Here is a 13,959-nt window from a genome sequence, read left to right as displayed (position 1 = left end):
GCTAAGTTGAGTCTTGAAAACACGAATAATGTAGTGTTATTTGAAATGGACGGATGACTTTAGGAAATTTCGGCCCGTAGAGTACAAATGCAAAATTGTTGGTAATGGATTGGTGTACGAATACCAAGACAGGAAATTGTGGAAGCCATCCAACTAGACACGTCATCAATGCTATACTCTTGCCGTTTGGATTGCTATTTTTAGAGTTTTTTTTTTTAGAAAAATTACTGTAGCGATTTAGTGTATGTGAAAAAAAGGTTAATAGAAAATGTGATCACTAAAAATGTAAAAAATTTTCTGAGAAAAACTTCAATCCAAAGTCTCATTTTCTGTATAAATAGCAATAACCCCAAGAGTTTTCCACTATCAAAGTCACATTTTGAGGCTATTCAAAGGGAGGATGGGTTCATATGTTGCTCTCGTCGCATTCTTTACAATTGCCCTGGCAAGATTTCTCAAACATCAATCCTCTACTTGAAGTAGTAGTTCATAAGCAATGATTCTTTGACTGTTAGAACTTAGGCCCACTTAAATCACGTTAATTATTCGGCATTGTTATGATCCTCTCAGTTAAAACTATCTACCTGAGAAAATGCCTTCTTCTTCCTTTTCACACATTTATCCTCAACTCTAACTATCCTGCCCGAGGTATCGGAAACTCTTCAGATTAAGGAGAGCAAAACTGACGTGTGGCTCTGTAGTTGTATGTTCATAAAGCTTTCCTTTTCAAAACATTCCGATGTGGGCTATAAGAAACTTAAATGTCCTGTAACTTGACTTTTGAAACTGTTTACTTTCGTTGGTTAGAGGAATTCATCTCCAATGTCTCCACTATAGAGGTAGAGAGATAGGTTGAGAAGGTGTTGGTATAGTAGGTAAGGTTGACGAGCAAGAAATTAATGGTCCTAGATTTACGTAAAAATTTTTTAAGTAGGTTCACCTGTGTAGAATGACACTTTAAGATAAGCAAGACCAACAAGGCTATAATTTGGTGTGCAACATACTTCCGCTGATTTGTTTATGTACCTATACACAATGATGCTTGTTTCTTCAATTGTGTCCTTTGCCTGAATGTGCCGGTTGCATGCTTCATGGAAGCAAGAAAGGATCCCAGGGACATTCTGAACCCGCTGTCAACCCTGAGAACTTTACTGAACAAAATTAGCACCTTCACTCTAATACATTGAAAGACTTCAAGTCAAAGTCTGGTTCCACGTTCCTTTACCACGCAGATGATGCCAATTCAAAGGAGGATAGACCGCACATGAGAAGAAATCGCTTATGAAGGACTTCAAGTCCAAACATGAATCCGTACTCATTAACAATGGCGATGACACAAATGAGAAGAAGGAAAAACTTCAAATGAAGGATTTTGAGTCAAAGCCTGAATCCACGTTCCTTTACTATGGTAATGAGGCTAACTTCAAGGGGCAGAAACCACATATGGAAGCTTTCGAGTGAAAGCCTGATTCCATACTCGACGTGAAGATTTAGTGATTTTTTTTTTTACCTTCCCGATAATTAGTATTGTCTTGGTCAGTTGGGCTTTTTGCCACTATATTTTGCTATCAGTGTCTACTTGAAAACAAAAATACCCTTCGACTTCTTGAACTTTCGATGTATTCGGTACATGGGAGAGCCTTGGTCAGCTGGCCATTTTGCCACTATATTCTATTATCAATATCTACTTGAAAACAAAAATACCCTTAAGCTTTCTATGTACTCAGTTTATAAGTGCCCATTTTGCATATATTATACGTGGTATTGATTATTCCAAGTATTGAATAATCAATACTTTCTTTTCTAATTTACATTTTTAATAAAATTTAGAGGTGACATCCCTCCCCCATGTATGGGGTTTGCCATTATTCAAAAAAAAAAAAAGAGACTATTCCAAGTATTGAAAAAGAAAGACATCTTTCACTTAGATATCAAATTATTAGAATTAAACTTTTTATTGGATGTCTCTTTTGGAAACTGCAGTGTACCATCCGTGGCCGTGGGTACGCCTCTTTTCATTTATCTTGGCATCTTAATTTTTCTACATTTTTATTTGGTTTTCTCATCTCCAGCCGTTGGAGACTAAATTTTGACTTTTCTCAAAGTTATACTTGCTTCAGGCACTAAGAGACTTGTCAAGAATGAGACATGCAAATTTAAGCATTTAATTAAGAGAGTTCAACTTAGACTAATTTGCTTTTCTTAAAAGAAAAGTAAAAAAACTTGGATTAATATGCAACTAAAAGTTCCACCTCAGCTTTGACAACTCGACTGGAACTTTTTCTTTTTATTTCAATATTAGGTGGACCAAGTCTGCTAGTTCTCAGTATAACATGTATCACAAGTTGAGTCAAAGCGCTCACTTGTGGTCCCAGCCCCCCCCCCAAAAAAAAGAAGAAATAGTAAATTTTTATGCTTTTGACTGCAACCAAGTATTCGCCGGAAGGTCTAATGACAGGTATACAGCGAATGGGTTTAATCAAGCATTTTTGAACATACTAGAGACTAGACCAACTATTAGTTTTTCTCTTTTTTTTTTCATTTTAAACTTTTTGAACAATGACCAGTTTTTTATTTATTTTTAGTTCTTTCTTTTGTCCTTAAAGTGGATGGAAAATAGGGCTCCTCTTACTCTCCTATTACCTGAGAACTTAAAAACTACTTACAAATTTATGGGTGAAATGACATCAGTTTTGATATTCGAAACTCCAATGTCAAATATCAAGATCTTGTGCAACGCATTTGCACAATATAGTAGATCTTCCAAAGAAAAAAAAAAGGAAAATTCTAATGGTAAATCTCAAAATCAGAAAGATTCTCACGTTTTGAGGAACAATACAAGTACAAATTAGCTTTTGAGAAAGAAAAACAAGGAACTATCGACTGTGGAGTGATATTTATGCATGGACATTAAACATCACTGGAACTGAACTACTGAGGCTTCTGGCACGTAAGAATGCAATACTTAAGCAGACCATTTTTGAATGTGTCGAACACTGACGGCATCATCAGAAACTTGATGCTCATTTGCCTCCATCCTATTAATTGAAATTGAGAAAAGATGGAGAAATGGTTAAGAATTATAGCAAAGAATTACAAGGTAGATAATGGTAATGAATTGGCTATATATGCCAGTGAAATACACAATGCTTACCAACATGTCTAACATACGACATGATTCCCTTCCATGACAACGTTATCTTCCTCATTTCTGCATAATGTGGAGCAACGTGTGGAGACCAGTCTGCATACTTGATCTCCTAATTAACAACAGGAGGCTTAGATAATCGGGAAAAGGAAAACTTTGTGATGAAGAAAAATAATGATTCTGGTCGAATAAATGAGCCGCAAAAAGTAAACGCAATTGAATACCTGAAAAGAGCATGACTTGAATAAATTCATATAATCAGCAGCAGAAATCCACTTAGCACGACTTCCGCTCACCACTTGGGTCAGTAACTTTTTCTCATCCGGATGCAAATCTTGTTCAAGGGGCGAAAGATCCCTATGACACCAAGTAACTAAAATGATAGTAGCACCAGGGGCAGCCACCCGATTCAACTCATGAACAAACTTCATCAAGAAGAAAATAGCATCAGCAGAATTTTACATTATTGACATTTATGTGATACCTACGTTCAACAAGTAGGGTAGATAATCATTTTTAAAGAATGATAAAAACAAAAAATAAAATAAAGAGAAATAGTAATTGTAAAGGAAGCTGCGACAAGAAATATAACCTTTGTTTTGTCGCTTATGTGATCTGCACATTCAATGCACCAAATTAAATCGAATGAACCATCTTCAAATGGCTGATTCAATGCATCTTCCACTTCAAAGGAAACCTGCTATGTACGTTTTAGCAGCTGTTAGGAAAAGAAAGCAGCACTACTATATATCTGCATAATGATTTTGCATCTTTTTCTTTCTTACTTCTCTTTCTAGCATTGTGGTGGCTTTTACTTGGAATTTGGAGTAAAGTTCCGAGTCATTCTACAAAGTTTATTTGAAATGTGACTTGATCTGAATTTAAAACTTGGCATAATCAATAATATATTGTTAATCTTCTCTATACTGACATGCATAATAATTAATCTTAATTTGAATTTCATCTAAATCTAATAGTGTATAAATTATTAGTTATTGCATAGAAGATTAATTCTACATACATACATCTATATACATACACACATATATGTATATATATATATATATATATATATATGCATGTATATGTGCATGTGTGTGCATGTTGTGTGTGTGTATGTATGTATATGTATATGTACATGTATATATATATGTATGTATGTATATATACACATACACATACACACACGCACATATATATGTATGTATATGTATATGTACACACATACGTATGTATCCAAATTCAAGAGTTAACATCATTACCTAAGCTTATTGATAATACATATTTGAATTCAATTCTATTATGAGATAATTTTATCCCCTAAAATTCAGGATTCAAAAATTTTGCATTTTTAGTGTATAAAAAGTAAAGGTGAGGATGGATAATCAAAACAAAACTATCACAAATTAGGATTCTTGAAACTTTTGAGTATCTGGTTTGCTTTCATGAACACAATTTATTACTTTTTCAAAACCATAGTAGTAGTATGCACTCTGTCATCATTCCTTAAGAAATGGAGGAATGAAAATTTTTACTTATTGTGCACTTGCATAAAAAGAGTGAGCAGCAAGGGTGATTTAACAATTGATAACTTCTTGCAAATCGTTCAAAATTGTAAGACGGAGAGTTCATACAAACCTGGCTTTCTAATCCTTGGGCAGCAGTTAGAACACGAGCTCTTTCAGCCTCAACAGGGCTAAGGGTGATGCCTTTACATTGAGAACCATATTTACTTGCTAGGTACCTGGTGCTGCCACCAATACCGCATCCAACATCAAGTATGTTTCTTGGTTTCTTCGATGGATCCTCTGCATATTATTTCATGATAAATAATGCCCGTTGGTTGACTACTAAACAAAAAAATGAAACAAAAAACGACCAAGTTGGAGAGGAGAAAAAACTAGAAATTATGAGGAGGATGTTTCACTAGGAAAGAAAATAGACACATTGAAAAGCAATCAAACCATTTCTTTTTTCAATGTGTGCATGACCTAAACCCAGAGTATCAATTACAGAAATTGCATATGATTGCCCCAAAAAACAAATTCTATGCTTAATTTATATTCACATTGCATCAGGCTTGTCCAAATTATAGAACTAATCCTGTACTTTGACCAATTTGTAATCTAACCTTTTGAATAGCCAAATACCTAAATCCATTGCAAATGTAGTCAAAGAAAAACTAAAACCACTAAAATGAGGAAAGACCAACAGAAAAAAGAAAAACAAAATGTTGCTTCTGTTTTTATCCTTCCCCAATTGATTATCCCCATTTACATGTGCATGTACTATTGGGTGTAGAATTTGGTACTTCAATTCAAACTAAGGGACTTAAAATTCCTCTTTAGATTGTACGTCGGAAGTTTAAACCCTACATCTAGAACTTATAGTTAAAAAAAATTCAAAAAGTGTGTCAGAGCACCTCTTTGGTTTAGATGAACTTGCTTGCTCTCTAGCCCTTTATACAACGCAGTTGGATTTCTCCCCTATAGGGTAAGATAGTATAGATATTACTGATTGATAAAAAAAAGTTGAAATGGTGTTGTTTGGTCATGAACTAAAAGTTTTATTTTCTTTCTTATGTGTGAAGAAGTATTTGACTTGAAAGGAAATAATAGAATTAAAGTGAGGGCTGCGTTTAATTGCCAATATTGTATTTAAAGTGAGGGCCAGGTATTTGACAAATGTTTTGCTACTGGGGGATTCGACTGTAATCTGATCAAATCACAAGGCATACTTTTTAATTAGGTCAAATCTCAGGAAATATGATTGAAATTGACCCAATTTTGAGTGATACCAATAAAATTATGTGTTGATTTTTCGAAGGTAAGCAATATTTTGTGTTGTTAAGAACAAGATGCATGACTAGCGCAATTGGCCGAGAAATGCTATTCCATCTTAGATAATTCTTTAATATTAGGTGGCTGTTTAAGATTAGAATAAATTTTATATACATTGTAAGTATATATACTGTCAAATTCAAATTTTGCACATGTATTATATATTTAATGGTAATAGTATATACACTGACAGTATTTATAAAATTAATCCTTAAGATTACGACGAAGTATTTCATGTAGTAGAGATTCTGACAAGAGCACTTATTTAGTGTTCAATTTTATCATTTGGGTGCAAGGTTACATAAGTGCCTTTTCTATTAGAAATGTTTTATCAATTTATTTAGTTCAAAGTTCATGATAGGGAGGTTATGTATAACTTTTGAAATCATAGGGGGGTTATGTAAAAAAACGCTAAACTACAGGAGGGTAAAGTGGAATTTATCCTAAATAATTTTCAACTTTACATAAGGGTATTTTTGACATTTTAGGTGACTCCGTTGCGAATGATCATTCCCATCACTTTGACACTTTAATCCAAATCATGAGGGGGTTATGTATAGTTTTTGAAACCATAAGGGGGGTCATGTAAAAAATGCTAAATCCCGGGGGTAAAGTGGAATTTGCCCTTTATTAAACCATCTATACTAATTAGATTCACGTCCAAAACGGGTCGGAGACTATACAAATTGATAGCCGGGGTAGATAGATGACTCAACGAAGTCACAATCGAAATTAATGGGAATTAATCTGCACCCAAGTAAAAAGCTTAGCTCTGCAGCAAAATACAGTTTTGTTTCATAACTACAGCATTTGTACTTAGAGAAGAAAACTCGAGATAAACTGCCAATCCATAACTTAAGAGTGGTGCGTTGAATATACCTGATACAGAGGCAAAACGGAGGGCCGCCTCGATCATGCGAGTCTGAGCAGAATGGACATCAGAACCAGGGACAACGGAGCTAGAGTCATAGAAGCCAACATGAAAGTGATCGCCAACTAGATCCTCTACTATTTTAGATTGGACATCATATGCCATCGCAATTGCCTTGTTCATCTTCTCTGTCTCCACCTTTCCCTCTGTATCCATCTTCTCCCCCTCCATTATTGTTGGTTGTACCGCACAATCCTGTTAACCTTACTCAAGTTTTAGTGCCAAACTAATGAAGGACAGAAAGAAAGATGGTTTTTTTTTTTTCAGGGTCACATAATATGCAGGTACTAATTCTTTCCTGCTAGACAGCAAGTGTTCCAGATCTAAGCAAAAGAGAAATCCCATATATTAGCATGCAAACAGCTGCTGGATTTTTCCAATAACGAAGAAAAACAAACGTCTGAAATTGATACCCTAAAATTTTTACAAAAAAAAAATCAATTAATGAAGTGGACCACAGAAATTGAGAGCCAGGTATATAATAATTACCTAGCTAGCAAAGAACAAAAGCTTCAACGTGTCCTGAGAAGCAAAGCAGCACGCTAGACAACTTGTGAGAAGAACGAGAGAGAGGGAGAGGGAACAATGTGGCACTGAGTGTATTGGCTTTCATTGACTATAAAGGTACTAGCATGACAAAATCTGCTTGTAAATGTGTTCCAATGTATGGGGATATTTATTTAAAACACCTTTGAGGTTTATAACAATTTCATGTTGCTCCATTCAAGTTTTTGAAAGGTTACAATGATCTCCTTTATTTGGACGTCTAGAGAATATGTGTCATTCATATTAAATAAAATTTAATGTCAAGGTACAAGAAGGAATTTACCAAAAGGAGCTCTGTGACCAAAAGGATGCATTTTTTTTTTTATATTTAAGGGACTATTTTAGCTAATTCTAATTGCGAGGGGCTAAAAAATTATCAAAAATGGAAGGAAACAATTTGACAAATTTTCCTTTATTGTAATATTATTTGCATGTGTAATATTAATGGGAAAAAATTTAAACAATCTAAAAAGTTGACCTTACAAAATTGTCCTGTTTTGGGTATGTGAAATGAACATAGAACTCATTCCTTAGCATTAACAGAAATATTTGACGGAATGACTGCTAGTATACTGATTTAAGAATTTAGTGATTATATTTGAATGGTCAAAAGAGTACGAGGGGAATAGTTTAGTGGTTGTTGGACTTTTTAGATTTGTATTGAGAAATTTAGTGGATATGATTACCCTTAAATTTTGACACTTGATTTGTGTTTGGTTTATTTGTAAACTAAGAGCAAAATGCCATGAAATAACCAAGGGTATGTTGATTAATTAGTTGAGTGGTTAAATTGAGACGAGAAATAGTTTGGTAGCTACAAGTAGATGCCAGAAATAGTTTAGTGGTCGCCATTTTTTTTTTTTTTGCCCAATAATAAAAGAGCAAAATTTGTTATGCAACGTGCATGGTGGTTCACACATGCAAGTCCTCCGTTAGCTCCCTTGATTTTCCTTGCAGATCCCAGAAAAAATATTCCTTATGGAAACGAGCTAAACAGTGTAAATTGAGTAAAACTATAACAATAAAGGATCAAAATAGTAATACTTCCAAATGGATAATGTCCAAACTCCTAGAAAAAGTGGTCAATCTTTATTATACGGAAGTTTGTCAAAATAGTCCCTCATATTTTTAATAAACACAGTTTCAGTCACTCACATTCAAAATCAATCAAAATAGTCTCTTAGATATTAAATAAAAATGCGCCCATTTGGTCTCAGAACTCACTTTTGATTAGTTTTCATGTCAAAAAGCGCACTGTGTCTTAGGTTCCCACAATTTCAATGGCAAAATGGGAACATTCATTTCACTTGAAAAAAAGAAAAAAAAAACTGATGACAATCGCATGATCACTTCTCTAGGAATCCTAATTCTTATCCACCAAACCCATAGTCGAACAAGAAAGCATAAAGGTCACTTGCAGGTTACTCTTTCATGTTTGATTATGAGGTTGGTGGATAAAAATTAGGATTCTCTATTCAAGAGGTGGTCATATGATTGTCTTGTGCTTTGTTTTTTTTTTTTTTTTGGAAGAAAATAAATTGTGTTCCCATTTTTCCATCAAAATTGTGGGCACCTAAGAGGCGTGCACTTTTTGGCCAAAAAACTAATAAAAAATCAGCTCTGTGACCAAAAGGATGTATTTTTTTATATATATTTAAGGGACTATTTTAGCTAATTCTAATTGTGAGGAACTAAAAAAGTTATTGAAAATGGAAGGGATCAATTTGACAATTTTTCCTTTATTATAATAGTATCTGCATGTGTAATATTAATGGGATCAGGGGCTTTATAAGTTTTATTTTCCACAAGTTTGCTCTTCGATGTAACTGGGTTGGAAAATGGTATAACAAAAGTTTAAATATATTGTAATTGATTTGAAATATAGTGCAATAAAATGTGAAATTACTAACTTATCCCGAAATCGAGTAAAGTACAACCCCAAATCTATGTTTTCAGAACCGGACCGGATAGCGACTCGGCCGATGTCAGGGGTCAGGGGTCAATGGGTTCGACCGGGGGTCGATAGGGGTCGAACCGGATAACGTCATAAATAAAAATTATTTAAAAATTAAAATATTATATATATAATATCTAATAATATATTGATATTAATAAAGGTATATTCATATATATTTGATGTTTCAAATATATTTAACAAGAAAATACAAAGAAATTAGAACAATCAAGTAGCAATTTATATTATTTAATAAATATTAACAAGTTTAGAATTAAAATTATGAATTTAATTGAAAAATAACATCAAATTTTAGGACAATATTTATAAAGTATCAAATATTTGAGGTATATCAATAAGTTTTAACAATTTAGGGGGTCAAAACATAATATTAAAAAGTTTAAAATTTTTTTAAAAAATTTACCGTTGAACCGGAAAAACCGATTTTTACACGGTCAAACCCGATTTTTGACCGAATTTTAAATTTCCGATTTTTTAATATGACTCGGACCGGCTACCTGGCCGGTTCCCGGTTCGACCGGCCGGTCCGGTCCGAGTTTCAAAACAGAGCCCCGAATCCAAATCAGGGGCCTTTCTAGAACTAAACATGTAAATCCCATTTTTAAAAAATTATTAAATTGCAAAGATTGAAATGCACAAGAAAGACGTAATCTCAAAGAATCAAAATCCAATCTCACAGAGTAAGATTGGAATCCAAATCAAAGAGATCGACAACCAGAATCATGTGATCAAGAGTGCAGCTATTACTTAAGAAACACTTTATTCTTTATTACTTAGAAAACCACTCAAATCTTTATCCACACGTGAATCACCAGTTATACCTTTGATTATTTTCTGCAGGTATGAACTATGAGGTCAATTGGGTGTATCCACCATGTAAGAGGCAAATCAAAACTCAGAAGAAATGTAAGAATCTATATCCAGAAACCATTATTGCGCATGACAAATTGTTTTATACGGAAACAGTACCCACCACATGCGAGCCAAGTTAGAGCTCAGAAGAAATACGTGGTTGCTGCGGAGTCAATCTCAAGAAAACAACGTTGCACCTAAGACATTATTTTATTTTTAGCAGAAAACCTTAATTATAAAAGTAAGTAGACGGACAATCATAGAGGTCCAGTGTCGACGCATCCAACGCTAGCTCACCACATCTTTGGATTGCATTTTTTGCCAAAAACTTTTGTGAGAATTTTTTTATTATATATTCTAATTACATTTTTACTTTACATACATCACATTTTAAGAAATACATTATAATATACTTTTTATATAAAAACTCTCAAATTTTGTCCTCAATTATGATTTACTCTTAAGTCTGTCATTATTGGTACCCTTTTTCAGCACAATGGCATAAAAAAGACAGTTATTAATCTAAGAAACAATTATTAAATTGTAAAAATTGAAAGGCACAAGAAAGACATAATCTGAAATAGTCAAAACTATTGGAAAAATATTGGGGTCCAAATCGAAGAGATCGACAACTAGAATCATGTGATCAAGAGGTGCAACTACCACTTAAGAGCAATGAATTCTTTGTCAACTCATGAATCACCCAGTTGCATTATTGATTATCTGTCGGTACGAATTCGATGTATCCGTCACATAGGATGCAAATCAAAGCTCAGAAGAAATGTAAGAATAGACATCTAGAAACAATTATTATGCATAATAAATTGTCTTATACAGCAAGTTAAATTCTATCTAGTTCAAATCAGTTTGTATAATTTTTAATACATTCGGTGTAAATTTGTATGGTTTTGATATAAGCATCAAAATAATTATAAAAAATGTGCTCTTTTAGTCCCAAAACTCACTTTCAATCAATTTTTAAGCCTAAAAGTGCACCTTCTCTCTGGTTCCCACAATTTCAACGGCAAAATTGAAACACAATTTGTTTCTCTTAAACAAAAAATACATCACAATCACATAACCACACCTCTAGCAAAGGAACCTTAATTCATATCCACCAGATCCATAATCAAACAAGAAAGTGTAAAGGTCACCTGTAGTTTACTCTTTCTTCGATTATGAATTTGATGGATAATAATTACGATTCCCTATTCAGGAGGTGATCATATGATTGTCATGTGCTTTTTTTGGAAGAAAATAAATTGTTTTCCCATTTTGCTATTTAAATTGTGGGTACCTAAGAAAGGCACACACTTTTTGGCTAGAAGACCGATCAAAAAATGAGCTCGCGGACTAAAAGGATACTTTTCTTTTGTTATATTTGATGGACTATTTTGACTAATTCTAATTTTGATGGACTAAAAAAAGCTTTTTTTCCGAAACTTTAAGGGACCAATTTGGCAATTTTCCTTTTAAAATATAATCTACATGTGTAATATTAATAGGAGCAGGGGTTGATGGGGTCTCACAAGTTTTATTTCTCACAAGTTTGCCTTTTAATGTAACTGAGTTGGAAAATAGTGTGACAAAAGTTAAAATATGATTTGATTGAGTTGAAAAATGGTGTAATAAAATATGAAATTACTAAATACCCGAAATCGAGTAGAAATACAACTTGTCAGACCTCGAATCGAGATCAGGGGGGCCTCTTCAGAACTAAACATGTAAATCCAATCTAAGAAACAATTATTAAATTGCAAAGATTGAAATGCACAAGAAAGACATAATCTAAAAGAATCAAAATCCAATCTAAGAAACAATGATGTAATAAAATATGAAATTACTACATACCCGAAATCGAGTACAAATACAATTTGTCAGGCCTCGAATCGAGATCAGGGGGCCTCTCCAGAACTAAACTTGTAAATCCAATCTATGAAACAATTATTAAATTGCAAAGATTGAAATGCACAAGAAAGACATAATCTAAAAGAATCAAAATCCAATCTAAGAAACAATGATGTAACAAAATATGAAATTACTAAATATCTGTAATTGAGTAGAAATACAACTGGCCAGGTCTCGAATCCAGATCAAGGGGCCTCTCCAGAACTAAAGATGTAAATCCAATCTAAGAAACAATTATTAAATTGCAAAGATTGAAATGCACAAGAAAGACATAGTCTAACAGAATCAAAATCCAATCTAAGAAACAATTGTTAAATTACAAAGATTGAAATGCACAAGAAAGACATAATCTGAAAGAATAAAAAATATTTGAATAAGATTGGAATCCAAATCGAAGAGATCGATAATCACCAAAATCATGTGATCAAGAGGTGCAGTCACTACATAAGAAAAACTCTATCCTTCATCAATTAGGTAACACTCAATTCTTTTATCCACTCGTTAACAACCAAACGATTATATTTTTTCTATAAAACTTCCCAATAATTACAATCTAAACCCGCTCATAGTCTCACAAAATATGTAGTTAAAAACTCAATTTTCTTTATTCAAACCCAATTTTTGAGCAGGTCTGATCAATGTCTGTTCAACTCAATTGATTAACTCAGACCGAATACCCACCAAATCCTCGGTTCAATGTTTAGAATCGGTCGGTCCGTATACTTTAAAAACACTCTATTATATGGTGATAGATAATTGGCAGGCATGGTGGATAGGAAAACTCGTGAAACCAATGCGTTGGGATTTTCAGCTGCATATCTTCATGGGACAAGATTCAGAGAGCCATCGTATTTCACAGCTGCCATACATTTCTGGACCAGTCTTTCATGGGAACAGTAAGGACAGTCCCATATATAGAATAAAAGATCCAATAATGAAGGATGGCTTGACAAATATGACAGCGCTGTAACTTGGTTAATCAATGGGATGGCACTATGGCAGGTGGACCCTAATGTCAGAGCCTTACCTGGTATTCGAAAATGATGGATTTGGGGCAGGGACCGGTCATCAGTATGACCGTCCCTGCACGGTTAAGGGCCAGATTGGCGCCTCAAAATTTTGTGCGGCTGAGATTACACCATGTAACTCGATTTTCGCGTCAAGTGTGGGACCCACCACTATCTTGTTGTGAAAATACATCCTGTGAAAAAAAAGTTACACGATGTACAAAGAAAGTTACGCGCAGTTGATAATGACTAAAATTGGGCAGGGACGGTTGCAGGTGCAACCGTCCGTGCCCCGAGTCCGAAAATGATAGACACTGGCGACCGCCTGGACGAAAGGAACAGCTGAACAAGTGGTGGTGGAATGTCCAATGAGCAGACAGTGGTCTGTGGAGGTATCAAAATAGGTTATTTAAACGAATTTAAATGGTTATAATTTAATTTTTTATTTTTTTACATATTGTCTGATAAAAAATAATAATATTTTATTATTATTAGATTGATAATAAATTCAAATTTATTTGTTTAATACTTGAGTTTAAATATATAATTATTTTAAATGGGTATAAATAAGTGATTCGAGTTAATCCACTGCCTACTAATTAAATGAGTTTAATTTGATGCCCATTTAGACCTATTTAAAATTAGTGGGTGGGTTTGAACGAGTTATTGAAGCGTGAGTTTGGGTGAATCAACATAATTAAGTTTGTGATTGACACTCTAAATTAGAGGTGGCAAAATGGGCAGGATGGGCG

At 33.8% G+C, this 13,959-nt stretch overlaps 1 protein-coding gene across 1 annotated transcript; it reads right to left on the bottom strand.

Annotated features, from left to right (window-relative positions):
- Positions 1-2,768: 2,768 nt before the first annotated feature.
- LOC113773917 (probable tocopherol O-methyltransferase, chloroplastic) lies at positions 2,769-7,090 on the bottom strand. The gene is made up of 6 exons (XM_027318514.1): positions 6,868-7,090; positions 4,787-4,956; positions 3,741-3,845; positions 3,373-3,573; positions 3,155-3,260; positions 2,769-3,038 (listed from the first exon to the last, which is right to left on the bottom strand). The coding sequence occupies exons 1-6, from the start codon at positions 7,088-7,090 to the stop codon at positions 2,932-2,934; spliced, it is 912 nt and encodes a 303-aa protein (XP_027174315.1). The 3' UTR covers positions 2,769-2,931.
- Positions 7,091-13,959: the final 6,869 nt, after the last annotated feature.

Source organism: Coffea eugenioides, chromosome 6 (genome assembly GCF_003713205.1).
Source record: "Coffea eugenioides isolate CCC68of chromosome 6, Ceug_1.0, whole genome shotgun sequence".
Classification (NCBI taxonomy): domain Eukaryota; kingdom Viridiplantae; phylum Streptophyta; class Magnoliopsida; order Gentianales; family Rubiaceae; genus Coffea; species Coffea eugenioides.
The sequence above is the reverse complement of the archived record's forward strand: the minus strand, read 5'-3'. Positions and strand labels throughout refer to the sequence as shown.